Below are 19,184 nucleotides of genomic sequence, written 5' to 3' on the forward strand. Positions count from 1 at the left end.
GTCCAACACCAAAACCGCCTCTGAGCAAAAAGGATCATATGAGTTTAGCCAGAAAAGCTTCATTATCCCAATAACTTTTGTCAAATCACTCTGTGGACTGACAAGGAAAAGGCTGAACTCTTAAGAAGGCGTGTGTCTAATTACATCTGGCTAAAAAGAAACAGCATTTTGGACAAAACAAATCCTATTAATCGTCAAATATAGTAGTAGTGGTGTGATGGTTAGGTGATGGTTTTGTTGCTTCATGTAGCAAACAGGTAGATTCAATCTCCGAAGGACTCCTCAAGGGGAGAACATCCATCTGTTTTTGGCCTTGAGCTAAAACACACATGAAATCCGCAGAACCAAAATGCACAAAATCAAACTCCTATGCTACGTTTACATTACCCTCAGCAACTTGCATTCAAGCGACCACTTCCAATGAAAAGTCTGTGTTAATGCTTGTTTCAAGCTTCCGCGTTCAAAACTCTCGTGTTCACGCATAGCTAGGCATGTTTTGTGTGACAGTTAGAAGTGCCAACTGTTTGAAAGTTGATCATGGAGGAGAAATTAATAATTACGGTTTATAATTCTGGAATTTTATGACACCAAGACGTTCATGTATCGGAATAGAGCTGTGAAAGAAAAGGCCTTGAGCAAGATTCATGAGATTTGCCCGTTTCTGACATTTCACACCAAGCCTCTTCCAACTGTAGCTGGAAGAAAAAGAAGAAGTCCTTCCCAGTTTGTCCAGTGTAAACACTATGGGCCATACGTGCGTTCAAGAGTCTGTATTTAGTGTGTCTGCAGCCCCAGAACAAATGGTAGGCCTCGATTCTGCCTAATTAAAGTAGCGCAGCTGTGGCAGGGCAATGATCAAAAAGAGATTCACGAAACAAAGCCATCCAGCATTACTGACAGAATTGTAGATTGAAATGTCTCCACAACACTATGAAATGATCTGCAGTGAAGAGCAACATGGAAAACCTGGAGAGGCTCATCCATCCATCCATCCATCCATCCATCCATCCATCCATCCATCCATCCATCCATCCATCCATCCATCCATCCATCCATCCATCCATCCATCCATCCATCCATCCATCCATCCATCCTCCTCCAGAGTCAGAGCTTGTCCCGACTACCTTCGACAGGTCTTCAGGAGGGTTAGGTTAAATATTTAATCAAAAGCTTGGTTGAGGTTGACATGGACACACAGCAGAAGTCCCCATCCACTGAGGATAAAGGAGACGAGGTGAGGATTTCCAGTGAGCACAGGGAAGAGTTAATTGGAGAGATATCAATCGAACTGATGATCTTGTGGAGAAAAATTTGGTGTAACACAAGTGTGGCTGACCACTGGTGTCAGGGAAGGAAAGTAAGCAGTTGATCAGGTTCAGAGTAAGCAGAGAGGCAACTTGATCATGTCTCTTAGTACCCGTGTGTCCAAGAGGCGGCGAGAGTGAGTGGCTGAGTCAGGAGAGAAGAAGAATCTGTAGTCCAAATGTAGGTATGGAGGGTTTCTTGGTGTAAAATCTGTAAAGTTCTTTGTGTTTGTGGTTATTTTTCCAGGAAGGGAAACAATCCACCGTGAAAAAATCGGTGATCCATATCTGGGAAGAATAGCCCATTAAAAAGTCAGAGCCAGAGGTAGAGGTGTGGTCGAGGGAAGAGACATGGCCAAAACAGAGGAGATCTGACGTGGATTTGAATTCCTGGAACATGCAGGAGACCAACTACGAACTGACAACTTGAAAGAGTGAAACTGGATATGAAGAGCAGGGAGCAGCAGGCAAACAGCGAAACATACTGTGTGAATGGGAAACAAGGAGGACCAAAAAGTGAAATAATGTAAATTATGATTTTTTCCAATTTCATTTGATTAACAGCTTCATTTAAAACTTGCATGTTTTACTTCCTGTTTTCTAGAAAGACAAAAAAGTAAAATATAACCAGCATATGGTCAAATACTACTTAGAATGACAGGTTACAGTTAGTATATTTGATGCAAAATGTTACGATTGAAATGTTATTTCTTTTGATAGGATCAGTACAAAATGGTGTCCTTTCCTGTAATAATAACATGGAATTCAGAATCTATTGAGGAAAACTATTCACATTTTATAACAATGTGTACTTCAAGATAATAATAAAAAACAACAACTTGTGTCTGTTGTTAGAGCTGTTCACTCAGATGTTCCTGCCCAAACAAAACCCTTCTCCACCTGGGTTTCTGTCAAACCATACTAGACATTTAGATTCCAATCATGCACGTCAAATGCATTACCATTGCTTTGCACCAGAGACAGCGCCAGTCCTGCAGCTTGAGGACGCTGCCACAGGTCTTTTCACACACAGCACATTTGGCACTGACAGGCAGATTGCCTTCCAACCACTGATGAGGCATAGCAACCTGCAGATTCATCCAGCACAGGCACACAGGTGTCATCACATGCTACTGGCATTCTGATTATCTCACCAGAAGTGAGAGTTTAAAGCGAAAATTATACCAAAATTAATTCTTAAATTTTTCAAAACGCTGTCAAAAAAGAAAAATATTTAAGTAAACATGCATCTGTATCACCACACTGCAATATATTTCATTCATTTATTACTTCTATTTATTACTAAAACGGCTTGTTTGCATAAATCCAGCTTCTAAAAGAAAAACATACAATCCACTAAAAACAAATATGATCAAATGGTTTGTGCAAAAAGTATTTGTATAGAAGTAAAAACTCGATTCTATTTCAAAGATAATATCATTAAATGGAATTTAAATTAAATAACCTACCCCGTCCTCATCTTCAATGATATCCTTCCCTATGGAAGCCAGGGTGGTCCATTTGCAGTTATTAGTGGCTCTGACTGCACAGCGTTTATGTGCTTTGAACTTGCAAACTGAAAAACACAAAAACAAGATGTGTGGGATTTTAACCCTAGAAAAAGGCTCTATAACTGAAAGAAATCCTGTGTAGCCCGTACCCCTGCAGAACCAAACTTTAGGACATTTAAATGCTGAGAAAGGATAAGAGTTGAAATGTCTTCAACTGAAAAATGTAACTTTTTTTAAAAGTCTTTTCATGCCTAATTGTCAAGTTAATTGTGTTATCTTAAAAGTGTTATCTTTTGAAGGTACAGATTTAGAGCCAACAAGTAAGAGTAAATATATATATTTTTTGCTGTTAAGTTTAGGAAAAATACTCATGACCTAAGATTATATCTTGCGCAAGTAAGAGAAATGTTGGGAAAACAGAGGAATTGTGTTTATTAGTGGTTTTTTGTTTGGTAGTAAAGTTACAATGGTTAATAGGCACAGTGCCTAGTCACATGCACCAATATGGGGGTTGATCTGCATGGGTGCTGCAGGTTTTTGGGTTGTCTGGGCTCATGGAGAGTTGTAGAGAGGAACGACTTCATCCTTAGAGGAGCACAGGTGTGTCTTTCCGTTCCCTTGAGGCTTTTACGGCCACCTTAAGGGATGTCGTGAAAATGGAACATACCAATGTCGTGCTGACCACGTTTGAATTCTGCACGCACAAGTGTAGAGCTCATACGTAAGTGCCCATAAGACGGCTATAGGACACCCACACAAACTACACTCTCTCTTTTTTATTGGGGTTTCACCTTTCGGTACATCTCATCGGGAGTTGCCACAGCGTATCAGCTTTCACTGATTCACACAGGTGGTTTGGCAGAGATTTTTACTTCATATGTCCTTTTTGACACAACCCTGTATAGGCACAGGGAGACCCAGACCCCTGTGGCTACATAACTAGGCAGTGAGGAGTCTTGCTTAAAGACTTAGACTGTATTAAGTTCATTGCACCCCTGGGAAGCGAACCCTGGATTCCCATGCGCCAGTCTTTTGTCTAATTTCATAATTTCTAACAGTCAGGGTGCACGCAAGGAGAGTGCTACTATTGCGTGAAAAGCACATCCCAAAATAATCTTAAGCAACAGATTTTCAAACTATTTAAACTTTATTCTCCAGAAAATTGTCTATTTTCCCAGTTAGTGATCATGTTTCATATAATTTCATTAATCATTCATTTTTCAGTTTACTCTTGATGTTTTAATTTTAAAGTCCAAAAATTTAGAGTTAGCAACTTCAACAAAGAAAATATATGACAGTTCCCTTAAAAATGTGTGGAAGAAAAGGTGTGTTTTTGTGTGTCAGTGCATACGGCTTAAATTTGGAAGATATATTTTGATTTTTTGACTGAAATGTCAAACTATTAGGGAATGGGAGGGGCTTACCTTCACAGGAGAGGCCATGTGATGTAACCCCTGATAAGCTATCTTTGCAGACATTGCAAAAGGTGGGTCGTGCATGGGAGCAGGCGTACCAGTTGTGCATCCCTGAGAAGTGCTCCACATTAAACTGTGCTGTCTGGAAAAGAAGAAGTGAAAACAAAAAAACAGGTTGCATGAAGAACTCACAGAACATAACGCAACAAATACGGTAAATGCAGGCCTACAGTGTTTAAAGATGGAGTTTTCATGTTTACACAGCAGCCGGCCCCAACTCAAATTACAAACCCTAACCTTCTCCAAAAGCAGATATTTTCTGACTATAGGTTAAACATTTCAAGAAAAAGCACAAAAAGTCTGCAAGCTTCCAATGACCTATGAAAATACATCTTCACAGATTAAAAACAAGAAAAAGAATCTGATAAATTCCAGGTACACAGCATTGCTGTCCTTCCTGGACAAAGAGGAACCTAAAACCTGCAACTCTGTAAGGAAATGCAGAAAAAAGCACACAATGGTTGGTTATCTGAGCTGAAGTTGGGTGCAGAGATGTTGGCCACAAAAATAAATAAACATACGCAGACGGAAGGAGGCGAAAACCGATGGAGATTACTACATAGTGCTGCTTACTACATAGTGCACTATATAGTGTATTCGCCATTTTGTAGTGCTGTCCAAAACTACGATTCCAAAATAGAGTGCCCTAGAAATTTCCCAGAAGTCTCTGCGAAAAACCAGTGTGTCTGTAACAGTGTGATGTTCACTACATTGGCGTATATCAACCACAATCCATTGCGACTGAAAGATTTTTGCCCAAAAAATGTATTTAAATGTATTTTTTTAATAAACCATCAACATTTTCATCTTCAAAAACAGTGGATTTATAAAGTTTCGTCACAAAATGCTCATGTCAATTAGATTTTAACTTCGTGAAATCGATTGCCTCATACTCGCCGTTAAAAGAAATAAAAAGTAGTGCGCATGGTGTCCAAATTTCTTTTAAAATCCGGGCACTACATAGTCCAGCACTATGTTGTTTTTTTGTAGTTAGGGAGTAGGGTGGGAATTCGGACATAGCCATAGTTTCTGCAGAGCAGTAGGAGTTTATTAGAAAATCGCCACTGAGTTGTGGCCAAACCCCGCCCCCCTTCCCTTCCATGCTGAAACTTCCATGTGTTCTCTGTTTACATGTCCTCCCACTAGCTTACTCCTCACACCCCCAGCCCAACACTAGCGGTGCATCAAATTTTTGACTGCTCCAGATTCACAACGATTTGAATAAAAAAATTCACAGAAATGCAACTATGAGCTTAATTTCCTTTAAATATGTCCTCAATCATCAGAAAAATGCCACAAGAACATGTTAAAAACACCAAAAACCTTATTTTCATTGGAGTGGGTAATTTATTATTTGAAAGATTTGCTTTTTGTTTACTAGCAATAGTTTCAGAAGCATTTGAGCACAGAACACGAGCTTTTCTATCACCTGGCCGACTCTATCCATCCATTTCCTAACTAGAATTGTCCTGGTCCAGGTCACAGGGCTGCCTTCCCAGCCACTATTGAGCAAAGGTAAGGTACACCCGGTACCAGTGTTCTGCATCCTTTAACACTAAAAGAGCCATGTAGTCCAGTTTGTTACCGACCAAACCCAGCGAGAGCTGCAACGTTGCTCTTCATCAATTAGAAAAATACAATTTATCTGTTTTTTTTGGCCATTAAGCCATTTATTTATAAATGTAGCTTTAAAAAAATGGCTTTATTGAATTACTAAATATTATTAGAAATATTTTTCTGATAAAGAAAAACATTATCTTCTTTACAGCAGAAGTTCCTTTAAAAAAAAAGTACATCCTGTGTGTCAAATAAGATCCTCCAACTGCAGCAGAGGAATTAAAAATGCAAGAAATTCAAACTTAGAATTTTTCATCATTATAACTTTGATCCAACATCATTCTTTTGCTCCTTTTACTTTAAAAAATAAACATGTCAACATAGATGTACATTAGAGTCCAGATAAAAAATAAATAAATTTAATTCTATAATTTACCTCTGAGAAACAACTAGACACTGTTGTGCAGTATAGATTAGAATATTTGCTTAACTTCCCTAACATTTTTTAAAGGTTAAGAGCCACATTGGAGGGACAGAACAGCAGTCTGCAGTTCCGGAGCCTCAGGTTGAAGACTGAGGCTCCATCTCATGATGGAAATCCTGCACTGTTTTGGAATATTTGGGATGTGGGAGTCTTGTGTAGACTTGGGTGCTGCACACTGTGGATTTAATTGCCTTTACTAGGCACTGTGTGTGTGCTGTCAGTGCTCCTCTCACATCTTAAATTAAATGCTTCTTAAATAGAGTTCTGTGAAGATCACACCACACAGCATACAAGACTAAATCCCTATGAGGTGTCTTTGATCACGCACACAGTATATGTATGTAGCCAGTGCTTTAGAGTGGTTGCTGCACTGCAGTGTAGGGAGGAGGAGGGGGGTAGAGTCTTATATAAGAGTTCTGTCTCAAAACAGACCCATTAAGACTCTGGTTTCTGCCTCTTTTGCCAGAATGTTTTCAAGCTGTTGCGTCAAGTCCAAACCCTGAGCTTCCATCTCAGCAGGACAGTGTGTGCGATGTAACATTTTTATTATGCAAAGCTGAATCTGGAGTCAGTCCCTGTGCTGTCTGGCTGATTTTTTGAGTAAGATGTGTGCTGACAGATGTGTAGTTTGAACCAAGAGAGGATATGTGTGTTCTCTGCTCAATAAAAAAACACTGAGACTTTCGCAAAAATCAGTGACAGTCTGTCCAATTTTGCCTTATTAGATAAATAACATAATCAACACTACATGTGATGCAGTTGTGTCTCTGTGCATTAGTGCAGAGACCTCCTGCATCTTTCAGTTTATGTAAAACAATCTGAGTGATTGTAGTGCTGACGGCATCCCGACTAGCAGTGGATTCCCCTTAGCTCCACTTACACTTTCTTTCTACCCCCCACACTCATCCCTATTTTCTGTCTCAATACACACACATGCAAAGCAGGCAGGCAGGCAGAAGAAGTCCCACACATCCATCGTTTGGATTTGAAAAGTGACTCTTACCTCGTAATGCTCTCTGGACTGGACAGACTTGAGTGAACTGATCCAGTCCTCCATCTCTTTCCTGTTCTCAGCACAGAGGATAAGCCTTCGGAATGGAGTGATTACCTGGAAGACAATGGGCAGAGATGATGTGGCAGAGAAGCGGTCCTACTCCAGGCTGCAGCATCTCTGTGTGACAAGAGCGATCCACTGTCTTAAAGGCAGTTCCCTCTCTGTTTCCCCCTCCCCTCGTTTCCCACCATCCTTAATTGGTTTCCTTTACTTCAGCATCTTCTAACATGCCTGATTGTTGATAGTACAGTGCTGTGCAATTATTGAAAGAAACAAGGGAAAAATTGACAGCATTGGAACACAAACTTAACTGTGGATTAACACGGCCTAAACCCTTATTCATTATATGCCTTAGTCACATGCACCTGTACAGGTGCTCACTCTATCCTGCAGATTTTAGGGTTGTCTGGCCCGGAGGGGGTCATAGAGAGGAGTGACCACATCTTAAGGGGAGCACTGGTGTGTCTTGCAGTTGCCTTGACGCTTGAACAGCCACCTTAAGGGACATCATAAAAATGGAACGTACCATCGTTGTGCATATTGTGAAGTATTTGTAAAGATAATGTAAGTTACCCACATTTATGACATACAGGTGATGCTGTCCTACGTTGTGCCCTTTATGTAGCGCTCGAGATGTTAGTATGATGGCTACTTACTGAGAGTGTGCAATGACTGCATACATAGGATCTGCAGGTTTTATTTATTTTTTATTTAACCTTTATTTACCCAGGAATTGTCCCATTGAGATTAAGAATCTCTTTTTCGAGGGAGTCCTGGCTAGGGGGGAAACAATAAATTACATTTACAATAAAAATGTCAACATTAAAAACAAATAAAAATTAGAACTCATGTAAAACAGGTACAGTTAAAAGTGACTTTCTCCTCAAATCTCAGCTTGGATTTAAAAATATTCAGAGGAATGAGTTCTTTTAATTTCCATCTTTTCTGTAGAGTGTTCCATGTGGAGGGGGCAGAAAAGACACAAGCCTTTTTCCCCAGTTCTGTACGAGCAAATGGAATGGCGAGCGATAGATGGTCATTTGAGCGCAGTCCGTATGATTCCACAGTCCTCAGCTTGATCAGGCTGCAAATGTAGGAAGTTAAAAGTCCAAGAAGAGATTTGTAAATAAAAATGCACTAGTGTGTGAACCTCCTGGTGGACAGAGAAGACCATCCCACTCGAGAGTACAGTTCACAATGATGAGTCGAGGCCTTGCAGTTTGTCACAAACCTCAAAGCGGCGTGATACACGGAATCAATCTTACTCAAACATTGAGCTGTTGCATTCATATATAAAAGGTCTCCATAATCTAAAATGGATAAGAAAGTTGCTGTGACAAGTCGTTTTTTAATCCCAAATGAAAAACAACACTTGTTTCGAAATAAAAAACCCAGTTTCAATTTTTGTTTCCTAACAAAATTTTCAATGCGGGGCTGGCTTGAATGAGAGTGCATCATGAATTGAGATTCCCAGATATTTGTACACGTGAACCAACTAAATTTCATTTCCTTCTAGAGTGGAAACTGTAAGGAAACCCTGTGGTGTTTTTCTAGAGTTTGAGAACAGCATTAATTTGGTTTTGTCTGCATTAACCATTAATTTTAGCTGGAGAAATGTGTGCTGTACCGTATCAAAAGCTTTTTGCAGATTTTTAACAGCAGTGGTAGGGGATGGGTCAAAGCAGTAAATAATTGTGTCATCGGCATAAAAATGCATATTTGCATGAGACACATTTTGATCTATATTATCTATATACATGACAAATAGGAGGGGTCCTAATACAGAACCCTGTGGCACCCCCTTTTGTACATTTAAGAATTCAGAACACAAACCGTCCTGTCTAACATATTGGGTTCTGTTCTTCATGTAATTTGTGAGCCAGGAGACTGCATGATCTGAAAGGCCAAAACTGATAAGTCTTTGTTTTAACACAATGTGATCCACACTGTCAAATGCTTTTGATAAATCAATAAAGAGTACAGCACAGTACTGCTTATTTATCACTTTTGTAGCAGCAGTAATGGTACTGTGTTTTTTCCTGAAACCCGACTGTAATGTTGAGAGAAGCTCATTTGAGTATAAAAACTCTTTGAGTTGCTCGCACACAAGAGATTCAAGAATTTTTGACAAGACACACAAATTGGAGATTGGCCTGTAGTTGGTTAAAACCACTGGGTCACCTCCTTTTAAGTGGGGAGTAACAAAAGCTGACTTCCAGATGGAAGGAATTTCTTGAGTTTCAATTGACAGATTAAAAAGTGTTGTAAGAGGCTGAGCAATAAAATCAGCAGCCATTTTTAAAAAGAAAGGCTCTATCAGATCTGGCCCGGGAGGTTTTCTGTGGTTCAGAGTTTTGAGAGCTTTATGAACTTGATTTACAGTAAAAGGTACAAACGTAAAGGGTTCACCGGAAAACATAGAAGAGTTTACACTGTGGGGCACTAAGGCAGCTCCTTTGTAGTCAGAGCAGGAGCCAAATGATATAAAATGATTACTGAAACAATTTAAAACCTCAGTTCGGTCATAAACTGGGACTGAGTTTTTTAAAACAAACAAAGGAAGATCATGTGAACTTTTGTTCACAGAGAAGGATTTTATCACTTTCCAAAATTTCTGCGGATTGTTGAGATGCTCAGTTGTGACAGATAGATAATATTCTGATTTAGATTTTTTAATGAATGAAGTGCATTTGTTTCTCAGATGTCTAAAGGTGGACCAGTCCCTGGCTAAGTCTGTTTTTCTGGCTTTGGCCCAAGCCCTATTCCGAAGGTGAATGATGTCCGATAGCTCTCGGGTGAACCAAGGATTACCTCGTCCTTTCACTCTAAATTTCTTCATTGGAGCATGTTTATTTATAATCTTTTCAAAGTTGCCCTTAAAAAATGACCAAGCTAACTCAACATTGGGCGTTAGGCCTATGCGCTCCCAGTTAACCAAGGATAAATCATGACGGTAGGCTTGTTCATTAAATTTCTTGAAATTTCTCCTAAAGATGATGCGTGGTTTACATTTGGGGATTTTTGCGTCTCTGCATGCAGCAACAACACAGTGATCACTCAAATCATTACAGAAAACACCCGCAGATGAAAATTTGTGTGGAGCATTTGTTAGAATTGAAACATAAGGTGAAACATAAGTGCCTGTAAGATGACCACAAAAATTACACTCTGATTGTCTCATTATCAGTTTTAACAGCCAGAGTGAGTGCAAAAAACACGCACACCTTTCACATCAACAGCACAAATGGCTCCCAAAAGGGTTTGGGTGGATTGAAAAAATAGAAAATCTGGAAGACACACAAGCATCTCACCTACTTCCCCATTACTAACCCTTGCGTGTTGCTTAAGTTTTGCCTTACAGGCTCACCAGTTTGTCTAAAATCTTAAAACTTTGTGCGCCCCACCTGTGTTCCCCCTACAGATTAGCCCATTTTCACTGGTAAACAGTCCGTATCCACCCATAAGGGCAGGTGTGGCTAAGGGATGATATTAAGCTTCAGGACTCTGGATGAACATCTTTAACCATAAAGTTGTTAGCATCCTATTGGTTGTCACAGATGTCTGTTAGACGATTTTGTTGTCTAAAATACAACAAAAAAATAGAAGGAGAGAAATGCTTTATTCCCTTTGTCTTTAGGTTTCTGCCTTTAGGGGCCGTCACATTGAATAATTTTTCTCCATCTAGTGCTGTCCTCAGATCTTGCTCCTTTATTCCAACCACCTTCATATCCTCCTTCTCTACATCCATGAACCTCTTCTCTGGTCTTCCTCTTTCCCCGAGGTAGCTCCAACCTCAGCATCAATGTTACCAACATCATCACTGTTCCTTCTTTCAACATGTCCAAACCATCTCAATCTGCTTCCCTGCATTTATCTCCAAAACATTGACCCTGATCTGTTCCTCTGATGGATTAATTCCTGATTTAATCCATCCTTATCACTTCCAAAGAAAACCTCAACGTCTTCATCTCTGGTACTTCCAGCTCTGCCTCTTGTCTCTCTCTCGACAACATGGCTGCTCTTACCACAGTCTTCTACACCTTTCCTTTCATTCTTGATGAAACTCTTTGGTCACACATCACCCCTGAAACCTTCCTCCACCCATTCCAACCTGCTTACACCTACCTCTTCACCTGTTTTCCACTTCACTCTCTGTTGTTCTGGACTGGTGAGTTAAAGTCCTCCATTTTCTCCATCTCTGCTCTCTGTAACCTCACAGTTCCACTTAAGTTCCTCTCATTTACACACAGATTCTGAGCCTTGCTGCAGTTGACCTCCATTTCTCCACCTTCTGGAGCAAATCTTTACCTCTGTAGATGTTCTTTCAACTCAACTCAACTTCTCCCTGCTCTAACTACAGATCACAATGTCATCTGCAAACATCATGGTCAACAGAGATTCCTTTCTAACCTTATCTGTCAGTCTGTCCATCACTACAGCAAACAAGAAGGAGCTCAAAGAAAATCTAGTATATCACTTTCTATGATTTACTATTCTGCCCCACTGTACAAGGGTTGTTTTTTTTCTAGTACCTCATTAGAGGGTTTCAGGTTGGTTCTTGATACTTTGTCTAAGTTGAAAAAAAAAATCAATTTTCACCCAATTTATTTAATCAGTTGGTGCAGGACAGTTCGTGAGAATGTCCCATTTTCTCACATTGCCAAGATTTTCTTTTGGTCAAGCTATTAAGCAGATCCTTAAAAAAAAGAAGAAGAAAAAAGCGATTTTTGCAGTTCAAATATAGTCACCAGTCCATTCAACAAAAGAGTGTAATTGTGACATTGTGTTTTTTAAACATTTCGAGAGTTTTGATAGTTTTGTACATATATGTAATGGAAACACAGCTATTATTTTTTCACTCTGTATGCATAGGCAACAAGTCAAAGATTTGGACTTAAGTGTCCAAACACTCAACTGCCAGTGAAAATACAAATACGTTTGAAGCATAAATATGTCACTGTAAATGGGTGGGTTTTATATAAATGCACAAGTACACAAGTACTCTGTCTTTTATTGATTTTAGGCTTACATATCTGTATTTAAAGATAACTGTCTTTAATGGCATACTAGTATATGCTGCCGATCAAAATGTTTGTGAGTACTGACATTTTCTGCTTTTGTGAAATTTGATGAAATAAAAAACTACATTTTCCAATTTGAAAGTGAATGTCAATGAATCGGATTATTTTTCATAATGATTTAAAGTTTTGCATTGAGATGCATTATTGGTTGCAGTCAGTCCTCATTCAAAGTGATTAATATCTCTTTGAGGCTATAGATAATTAGAAAACCCTCATTACTTAGTAATGATAGGAAGATAACATTTTTTGTCTTCTTTAAGTTAGAAGAAGCATCAAGTGCTTTGTTTAAAGGCTCAAAATAGATTTCAAGAAAAAGCGTTGATTGCAGTCTATTCTTATCCTTCCTTGTTCTGTCCTTCCTTGCAGCTTCAGCCTCAGCATCCTCATACTAATATGATCACTTTCCCTCTTTTGAATCCATCCAAACCATCCTAATCTGCTTCCATGGTTTTATCTTGGAAATATGAGCTGTCCCTCTAATGTATTCATTCCTCATTATGGATTCCACTACTCTTTCCCATAATGTCATTGTCTGTCTCATCATCTTTATTTATCTGTAGTTTCCACAACTCTGCATGCATCCCTTCTTCCCAAAAATGAACAGTAAAACATTTTTCCTCCATTCCTCAGGTATCCTGTCAATATTCCAGATCTTGTTAAAGCCACAAAGTCACAACTGTCCTTATGGATGGATACTTGTTGTCTAAGTGAAAAATGAGCAAACCTGTACAGGGTACGCATGTGGTGGTCTACGACAAAATCAATATCAAAGTCGTAAACTGCTCGATAAGCCTGTAAGCAAAACTGTTCATGGACATTTTTTTCTCCAGACATGCTGCGGGCAACAGGTCGTAGTGAACACTTATACAACATGAGAGGGAGGGTGAAGTATGTGAGCCTCAGACGTGTCGTCCAGATTTGTCTACCCCCAAATCCTGCGCACTGCGCAAGGGGATTGTTAGTGCTGTTCACATGTTCATGTGCAGACTCCATGGCTGCGGCAAATGCACTGGGTCAGTAAAAGGCGAATACTCGCACCTTAGTCATACATGATAAAAGCATCACCTGTTTGATATAAATGTTTGCAACCTACATATTATGAATACCTCACAATGCCTACCACACGCATGACAATGGTACATTGTATTTTCATAAGGTCCCTTGGGGTGGTCGTACGAGCCTCAGCAAAACTAAAAGGCACATGGATGGATGTGATTAAGGCTTAAATATTCAAGTCAGAAACTCCACTGCCATATCTCCTAAACTTCTTCCGACCTCCACAGTTATGTTGTCTGGACCACATTTCTACTCTTCATCCCCTTGGATGTCTTTCTAAATGTTTTCCTTAATGATGGTCTTCTCTCAACATTATCCATGTCTTCCATTAGGTAGCTCAAATGTTTTGTCATATAAGTTTTTAAAATTAATTTTGACCCACAACTGACCTTTAAAAGTTTTATTTTATAAACTGTGTTTTGAGGTCTTCTATCAGTTTCAAATAGAAAGTAATTTGATCACTGTCTACAGCTGATAAGCACTAAAATATGCCCTAAGAGTTCATGTTTTTTCTCATTTTTCTTTTCGCGTATTAAAAACTTGTCTCACATCTTTAACAATAACATGTTGTTTAATTTGCCACTTTATTGAATGACTGACATACTTCTTTTAAGTCACAAAAGCTTTAGTCATATGCGACCATACGGAGGTTGACCCGTATGGCTGCTGCCGGTTTTCGGGTTGTCCGGACATGTGGAGGGTTGCAAAAAGGAGCGGCTGCCTCTTAACCCTTGTGCTATCCTAGGCACTTTAACATTGGGAGTTGGATCATCTAGACCCACTAGACAGTGCGCTGAACCTTTGTTCTTCAATGATTTGTGAACCTCACTAGTGTCCATGGATTACATGAAATCTTTCCACCTTTATCCACCTTTGTCATGGTAGGAAAAAAACGTCAATGCAAGGGTGGGGTCATCTTAGATAGCACAATGTTAAAGGGAGTGCAGGTGTGACTTGCAGCTCCCTTGAGGCTCACACAGCCACCTTAAGAGACGTCATGAAAATGAAACGTACCATTGTCATGCGTAAGTGTATTGGGAAGTATTTACAAGAATAATGCAAGTTACATACACTTCTGACGACCAAGTGATGCTGGCATCTGGTGTCCTAACACCGCACTCAAGTCGTTCATAAGGTAATGTCTCCCTACTGACAACAGGTAAATACTGCATGGGGTGTGTGAGTGATAGGTACCCATGGGACGCCCATAGGGTGCACACATAACTACCCTGATTGTCTAATTATACAGTCAGGCTGCATGTAAGGAGCACACACTTATCACTTGAACAGCGCTAACAGGCTTTTTGCACAGTGTGCAGGGTTCTAGGGGGTTGAAAAATTAAAAACCCCTACAACTTGCCCAGGTCTTACCTACTTCACCCTTACGTACCCTTACGTGTTATTTAACCTGTAGCGTGCCTGTGGGAAATAATGTGCACGGCTATTTTCACTCTATGAGTTCAGTGAGCGATCTCCGACCTAGATATTTCCTGCGGGCCATCTTCATGCCCCGTACAGGTTTGCCCATTTTTCACCTGTGTAGCCCGTATTCACCTGTAAGGGCAGTCATGGCTAAGGCTTAAAGCGCATTTGGTTAGAGACATCCTCTGCACTTGTGGAGGAGTAATTTGAGCCAATTTTGGAGTAACACACACACACGCACGCACGCACGCACACACACACACACCCGCACTCACACAACCCCCCACACACACAGATGTTCCACCAGCAGAGACAAGGATTTCTGAAAGTGGGAATCAATTTGCATGGATCCAAGTAGACACTTGAATAATAAATGGCCACCTGGTCAACTTCACAGTTTGTAGAGAAATAGACATCGACTTGGCTCAACATGCTACTTTGGTTGTACAGTTGCTGTTATTCTTTTGCGTGTCATTCTTGACTCTGACCATGGCTCCTGCCAGTTGGACCCTTTCTACTAGCCAGTGGTTCTCAGTGGAGCAGCAGCCTGCACCTAGTTAATTTATCTATTTAGAAGCGTTCTGGAAAGGCTTACTATCAGTGGGACCATTTTTTGATTCCCGTCTTGCACAGCAGACAGAAGACAATTACGTTTTTCTATTTTTGTTCCTTTGATTGTTTTCTCAGCTGTCATATTTAGGCTTTTTAAAAATCTATGAGGTAATTCAGCATTTTCATTTTTCCACTGGGTTGTAAATTTTTCGTTACCTACCAAGTCTATGCCTGCATGTGGGATATGGTCATCCCATAAACCCAAAAAGACTGCATTTATTATAGAGAAAAAGGTTTTAGAAGTGCCAGGGTGAAAAAGATAAGTGAAACACGGCCAAAGTGACATATTAACTCCACAGAAAAATATGTAAAAAGCACTGACAACTGTTCTTAACATGTAGAACATACTGTATTTGCTTAACTCCTTGACGCCTTTTGATGCAAACTTGCAACAAGCCACTTCAACTCATAAATAACCTTAATGTAGCATTGACTTTAAAGCTAGAAAATAAATTCAGGCATCAAAAAGTTAAGAAAAGAAGATTAAAAGTAAAGACATCGTCAGGCATAAAATCACATTTACAAATCCTGTGAGTAAAAAGTTAGTCATTTCAAACATGTGGAAAATGAAATAAATAGAAGGGATGTGGTGTGAATACCTGTGGGAGAAGGGGCAAAACGCTCTGTTGTCTGTTTCGTGGAGTTACTCAAAGTCTGTTTATGAGACTGTAGAGTCAGTCAAGGAAAATAGGTGGTGAAAACCATGTAGCTATTAAAAGACCCTTTGGGTATTTTCAGACTGGAAATCATGTGGCATGGACCCAGTCTGCTTAATTTGGTCCAGATCGAGTACTGAACCTTGCGTTTGGTCTGTATTCACATTGCCGTCAAGTTGACTTTCCTGTTCCAGACTAAAGCTTGTAAACAAAACCACGTGACTAAAGCTGCACCCAAAGAAATCCTAAGCAACACACAAAGAGCAGAAACAAATTATCTTGCTTGACTTGACTGTGATAGGTTAGTCTGGGGTTGATATACTAAACTATGCTTTGGACAAGATACTTAATGTCCTCAATAGGAAAAAAAAGCTGCTTTTAAGTCGCACCTGGTAAATGCTATGCAATGGAATCTTGTCTTCAATGTAAATTTGAAGCCATTGTAATATTTAGCATTTATCCAGGATTAGTGTTATTTTCGCGTTAATTGCCACATTACATTTCTTTAAATCAAATTTTCAAAACAGTACTCTGGCTACAGTCAAAGCAACAGTGTTGAGCATTCAAACGGCATAGATGATGTAAATATCAGGGATACATACCTTGGCAAAATAGAAATGATGCTTGCAGTAATATGATTACATGGTTGTTCAAGCAAGTTTTTTGATGCTCAACGGTAATTTCAGTAATGAAATCACAAATACAGTGCTCCTTTGTTGATTGTATTTAATGTTACATTCTAAAAATAACCCATGATAGATGACATCTGCGAAGTATGATTACAGATGTTTTCAGGCTGTCAAATCCCTCACTACACACTTCATACACTTTTCTCAGAAAGAAATCAACATTTTCACACATTTCTCTTGTTTAAACTTATTTTTACAGAAAAATAAGTCCAGTTTTATGGAATGAAAACAAAGATGTGATCTTGATTTAAGATTTATGTAAATGTGGGAAGCTGTTTTACATACAGGAGACAAGGCATGGAGATTGATTAACAAGCTCAACAGCCAATTAGGACAAAGAACACAGAGCACTGTTAAAAGAAAAAGACAACATGCAAAATTGTACTGAAAAGAATGCAAAAAAACAGCAAGACCACAACAGGTGCGCTGCAATTTACCAAGGGAACACTGTATAGCTTTAGTTTCTCAAATCACATACAAATCCAGTTAATTTAACAAACAAATTCTAAATTAGACTATTTTGACCAATGAAAACACATTTATCATGTGATTAAGTACAACAAATTTAACCAAAACTGAGTGGTAATCATAGACAGTATATCCCTGGACATGCAGACCCCTTCTCCCTCGAGCGCCAAAAAGGAAGTACTCGCTGGCCACAAAAAGCCAAAATCCCTTAGACTTCTGTAGAGAAATAAACAACTATTACTCTGTCATTCTATTTGTCTGAATAAACATTCTTGCTCTGATACATTTTTAATAACATCTTCTTGCTAATCTTAATTATTTTTTATGTTTTTTTTTTTTTGCAAGTTATTCATGTTGCACATATTCATGTTGTTGGGTGCACGGTGGGGCAGTGGTTAGCGCTCTTGCCTCACAGCAAGAAGGCCCCCGGTTCAAGTCCCGGCTGGGGGACATGAAAAACAGAACAGAGCCTTTCTGTGTGGAGTTTGCATGTTCTCCCCGTGTATGCGTGGGTTCTCTCTGGGGTCTCCGGCTTCCTCCCACCATCCAAAAACATGCTTCATAGGTTAATTGGCAACTCTAAATTGACCTAGGTGTGAGTGTGAGAGTGAATGGGTGTGTGTTTGTGGACATTCTACCCTGAAAAAAACTGGCGACCCCCCTGCCTTCGCCCACAAGTGGCCGGGATAGGCTCCGGCAGCCCCGTGACCCCGAAAGGGATAAAACGGTATAGAAAATGAAGGAAAATGTTATTCATGTTGTAAACTGACCAATCAGATGCCTCAGTACAAGCATGTGGTGCCTGCTGGCCCCATTTCAAATGTTTGATTGACAGATTCTCCCGAGCCACTTTCAGTGGAAGGGGTGCGGATTTCCAACAAGCTTACTCATGATTGGTGACAGAAGTTGCCATAGAAACATTGACTTAGACCAACTTGGACCTATCACTGTCAACTGGCTCCAAATGGTGGCACCCGTGTTGCAGAAAAATGGGGACTGATTTGGCATTTTCTATGGGCGACGTCACACCCGGCTTTGTCCAGTCATAAACTGTCTATTTTGGTAATTCAAATAGGCTCAGACTGGAAAAGTATTTCTAATTTTTTTTAAATAATATTAATTTTTCAGAAGAATTTCAACAAGGACACATGTTGCCAGAAAACTGATATCAGCACAAAAACCGTGGATGCCTTTGAATGCGTTAAGGCTTTGAAATACAGGTTTGACACTTAATCTAAATTCATGTTAGGCTTTACTTTCCCGTACATATAGATGGCGTGATAATTTTGCTGAATGCAAGCAAATGGCTTAACAGGTGAAAACATTGTACCTCAATGGTATTGGATGAATATGGTTAGGTTACCCGATGTGCATCATTCAATCAATCAATCAATCAATCAATCAATCAATCAATCAATCAACCAACCAACCAATCAGTCAGTCACTCAATCAATCAATCAATCTATCAACCACTTTTTTAGAGCACATTTCATTAACATGGTGTTTCACATAGGTTAAACAAAAAAAAGATATAAAACAAAAGATGAGAGTAGCAATAATCAACAGACAGACATAAAATGGTGGATGTGCTTTTGCTAATACTTTCAGGAGGACTGTATTAAAAGATTATACAAATTGAAAATTGTAGAACATTTTTTTAAACCCATTAGCTTTTTTCTATGAGCAATTCCACTTGAAAAAATGTACATTTACATAGTTTACTGAGGAAGACAATCACCTCTGTCTTTCAGAGTTGGGTTGGGCTGATCACGTTGACTTGAAGCTGCTCCACAAGTGGAGAGCATTCACACAAAT

The 19,184-nt window shown here is 39.5% G+C and overlaps 1 protein-coding gene across 6 annotated transcripts in view; it reads right to left on the bottom strand.

The window, feature by feature from the left end:
* LOC101165925 (diacylglycerol kinase eta) overlaps positions 1-19,184 on the bottom strand; it is a 95,423-nt gene that overhangs the window by 34,355 nt on the left and 41,884 nt on the right. For all 6 annotated transcript variants that reach the window (XM_023950501.1, XM_023950499.1, XM_004081627.4 and 3 more), the window contains 4 exons: positions 7,335-7,439; positions 4,240-4,372; positions 2,774-2,880; positions 2,267-2,392 (listed from right to left, as the gene is read on the bottom strand). In XM_023950501.1, the coding sequence (XP_023806269.1) occupies positions 2,267-2,392; positions 2,774-2,880; positions 4,240-4,372; positions 7,335-7,439 (471 nt within the window). The remainder of the gene's footprint in view (positions 1-2,266; positions 2,393-2,773; positions 2,881-4,239; positions 4,373-7,334; positions 7,440-19,184) is intronic.

The sequence above is a fragment of the Oryzias latipes genome, chromosome 21 (assembly GCF_002234675.1).
Source record: "Oryzias latipes chromosome 21, ASM223467v1".
Classification (NCBI taxonomy): Eukaryota; Metazoa; Chordata; class Actinopteri; order Beloniformes; family Adrianichthyidae; genus Oryzias; species Oryzias latipes.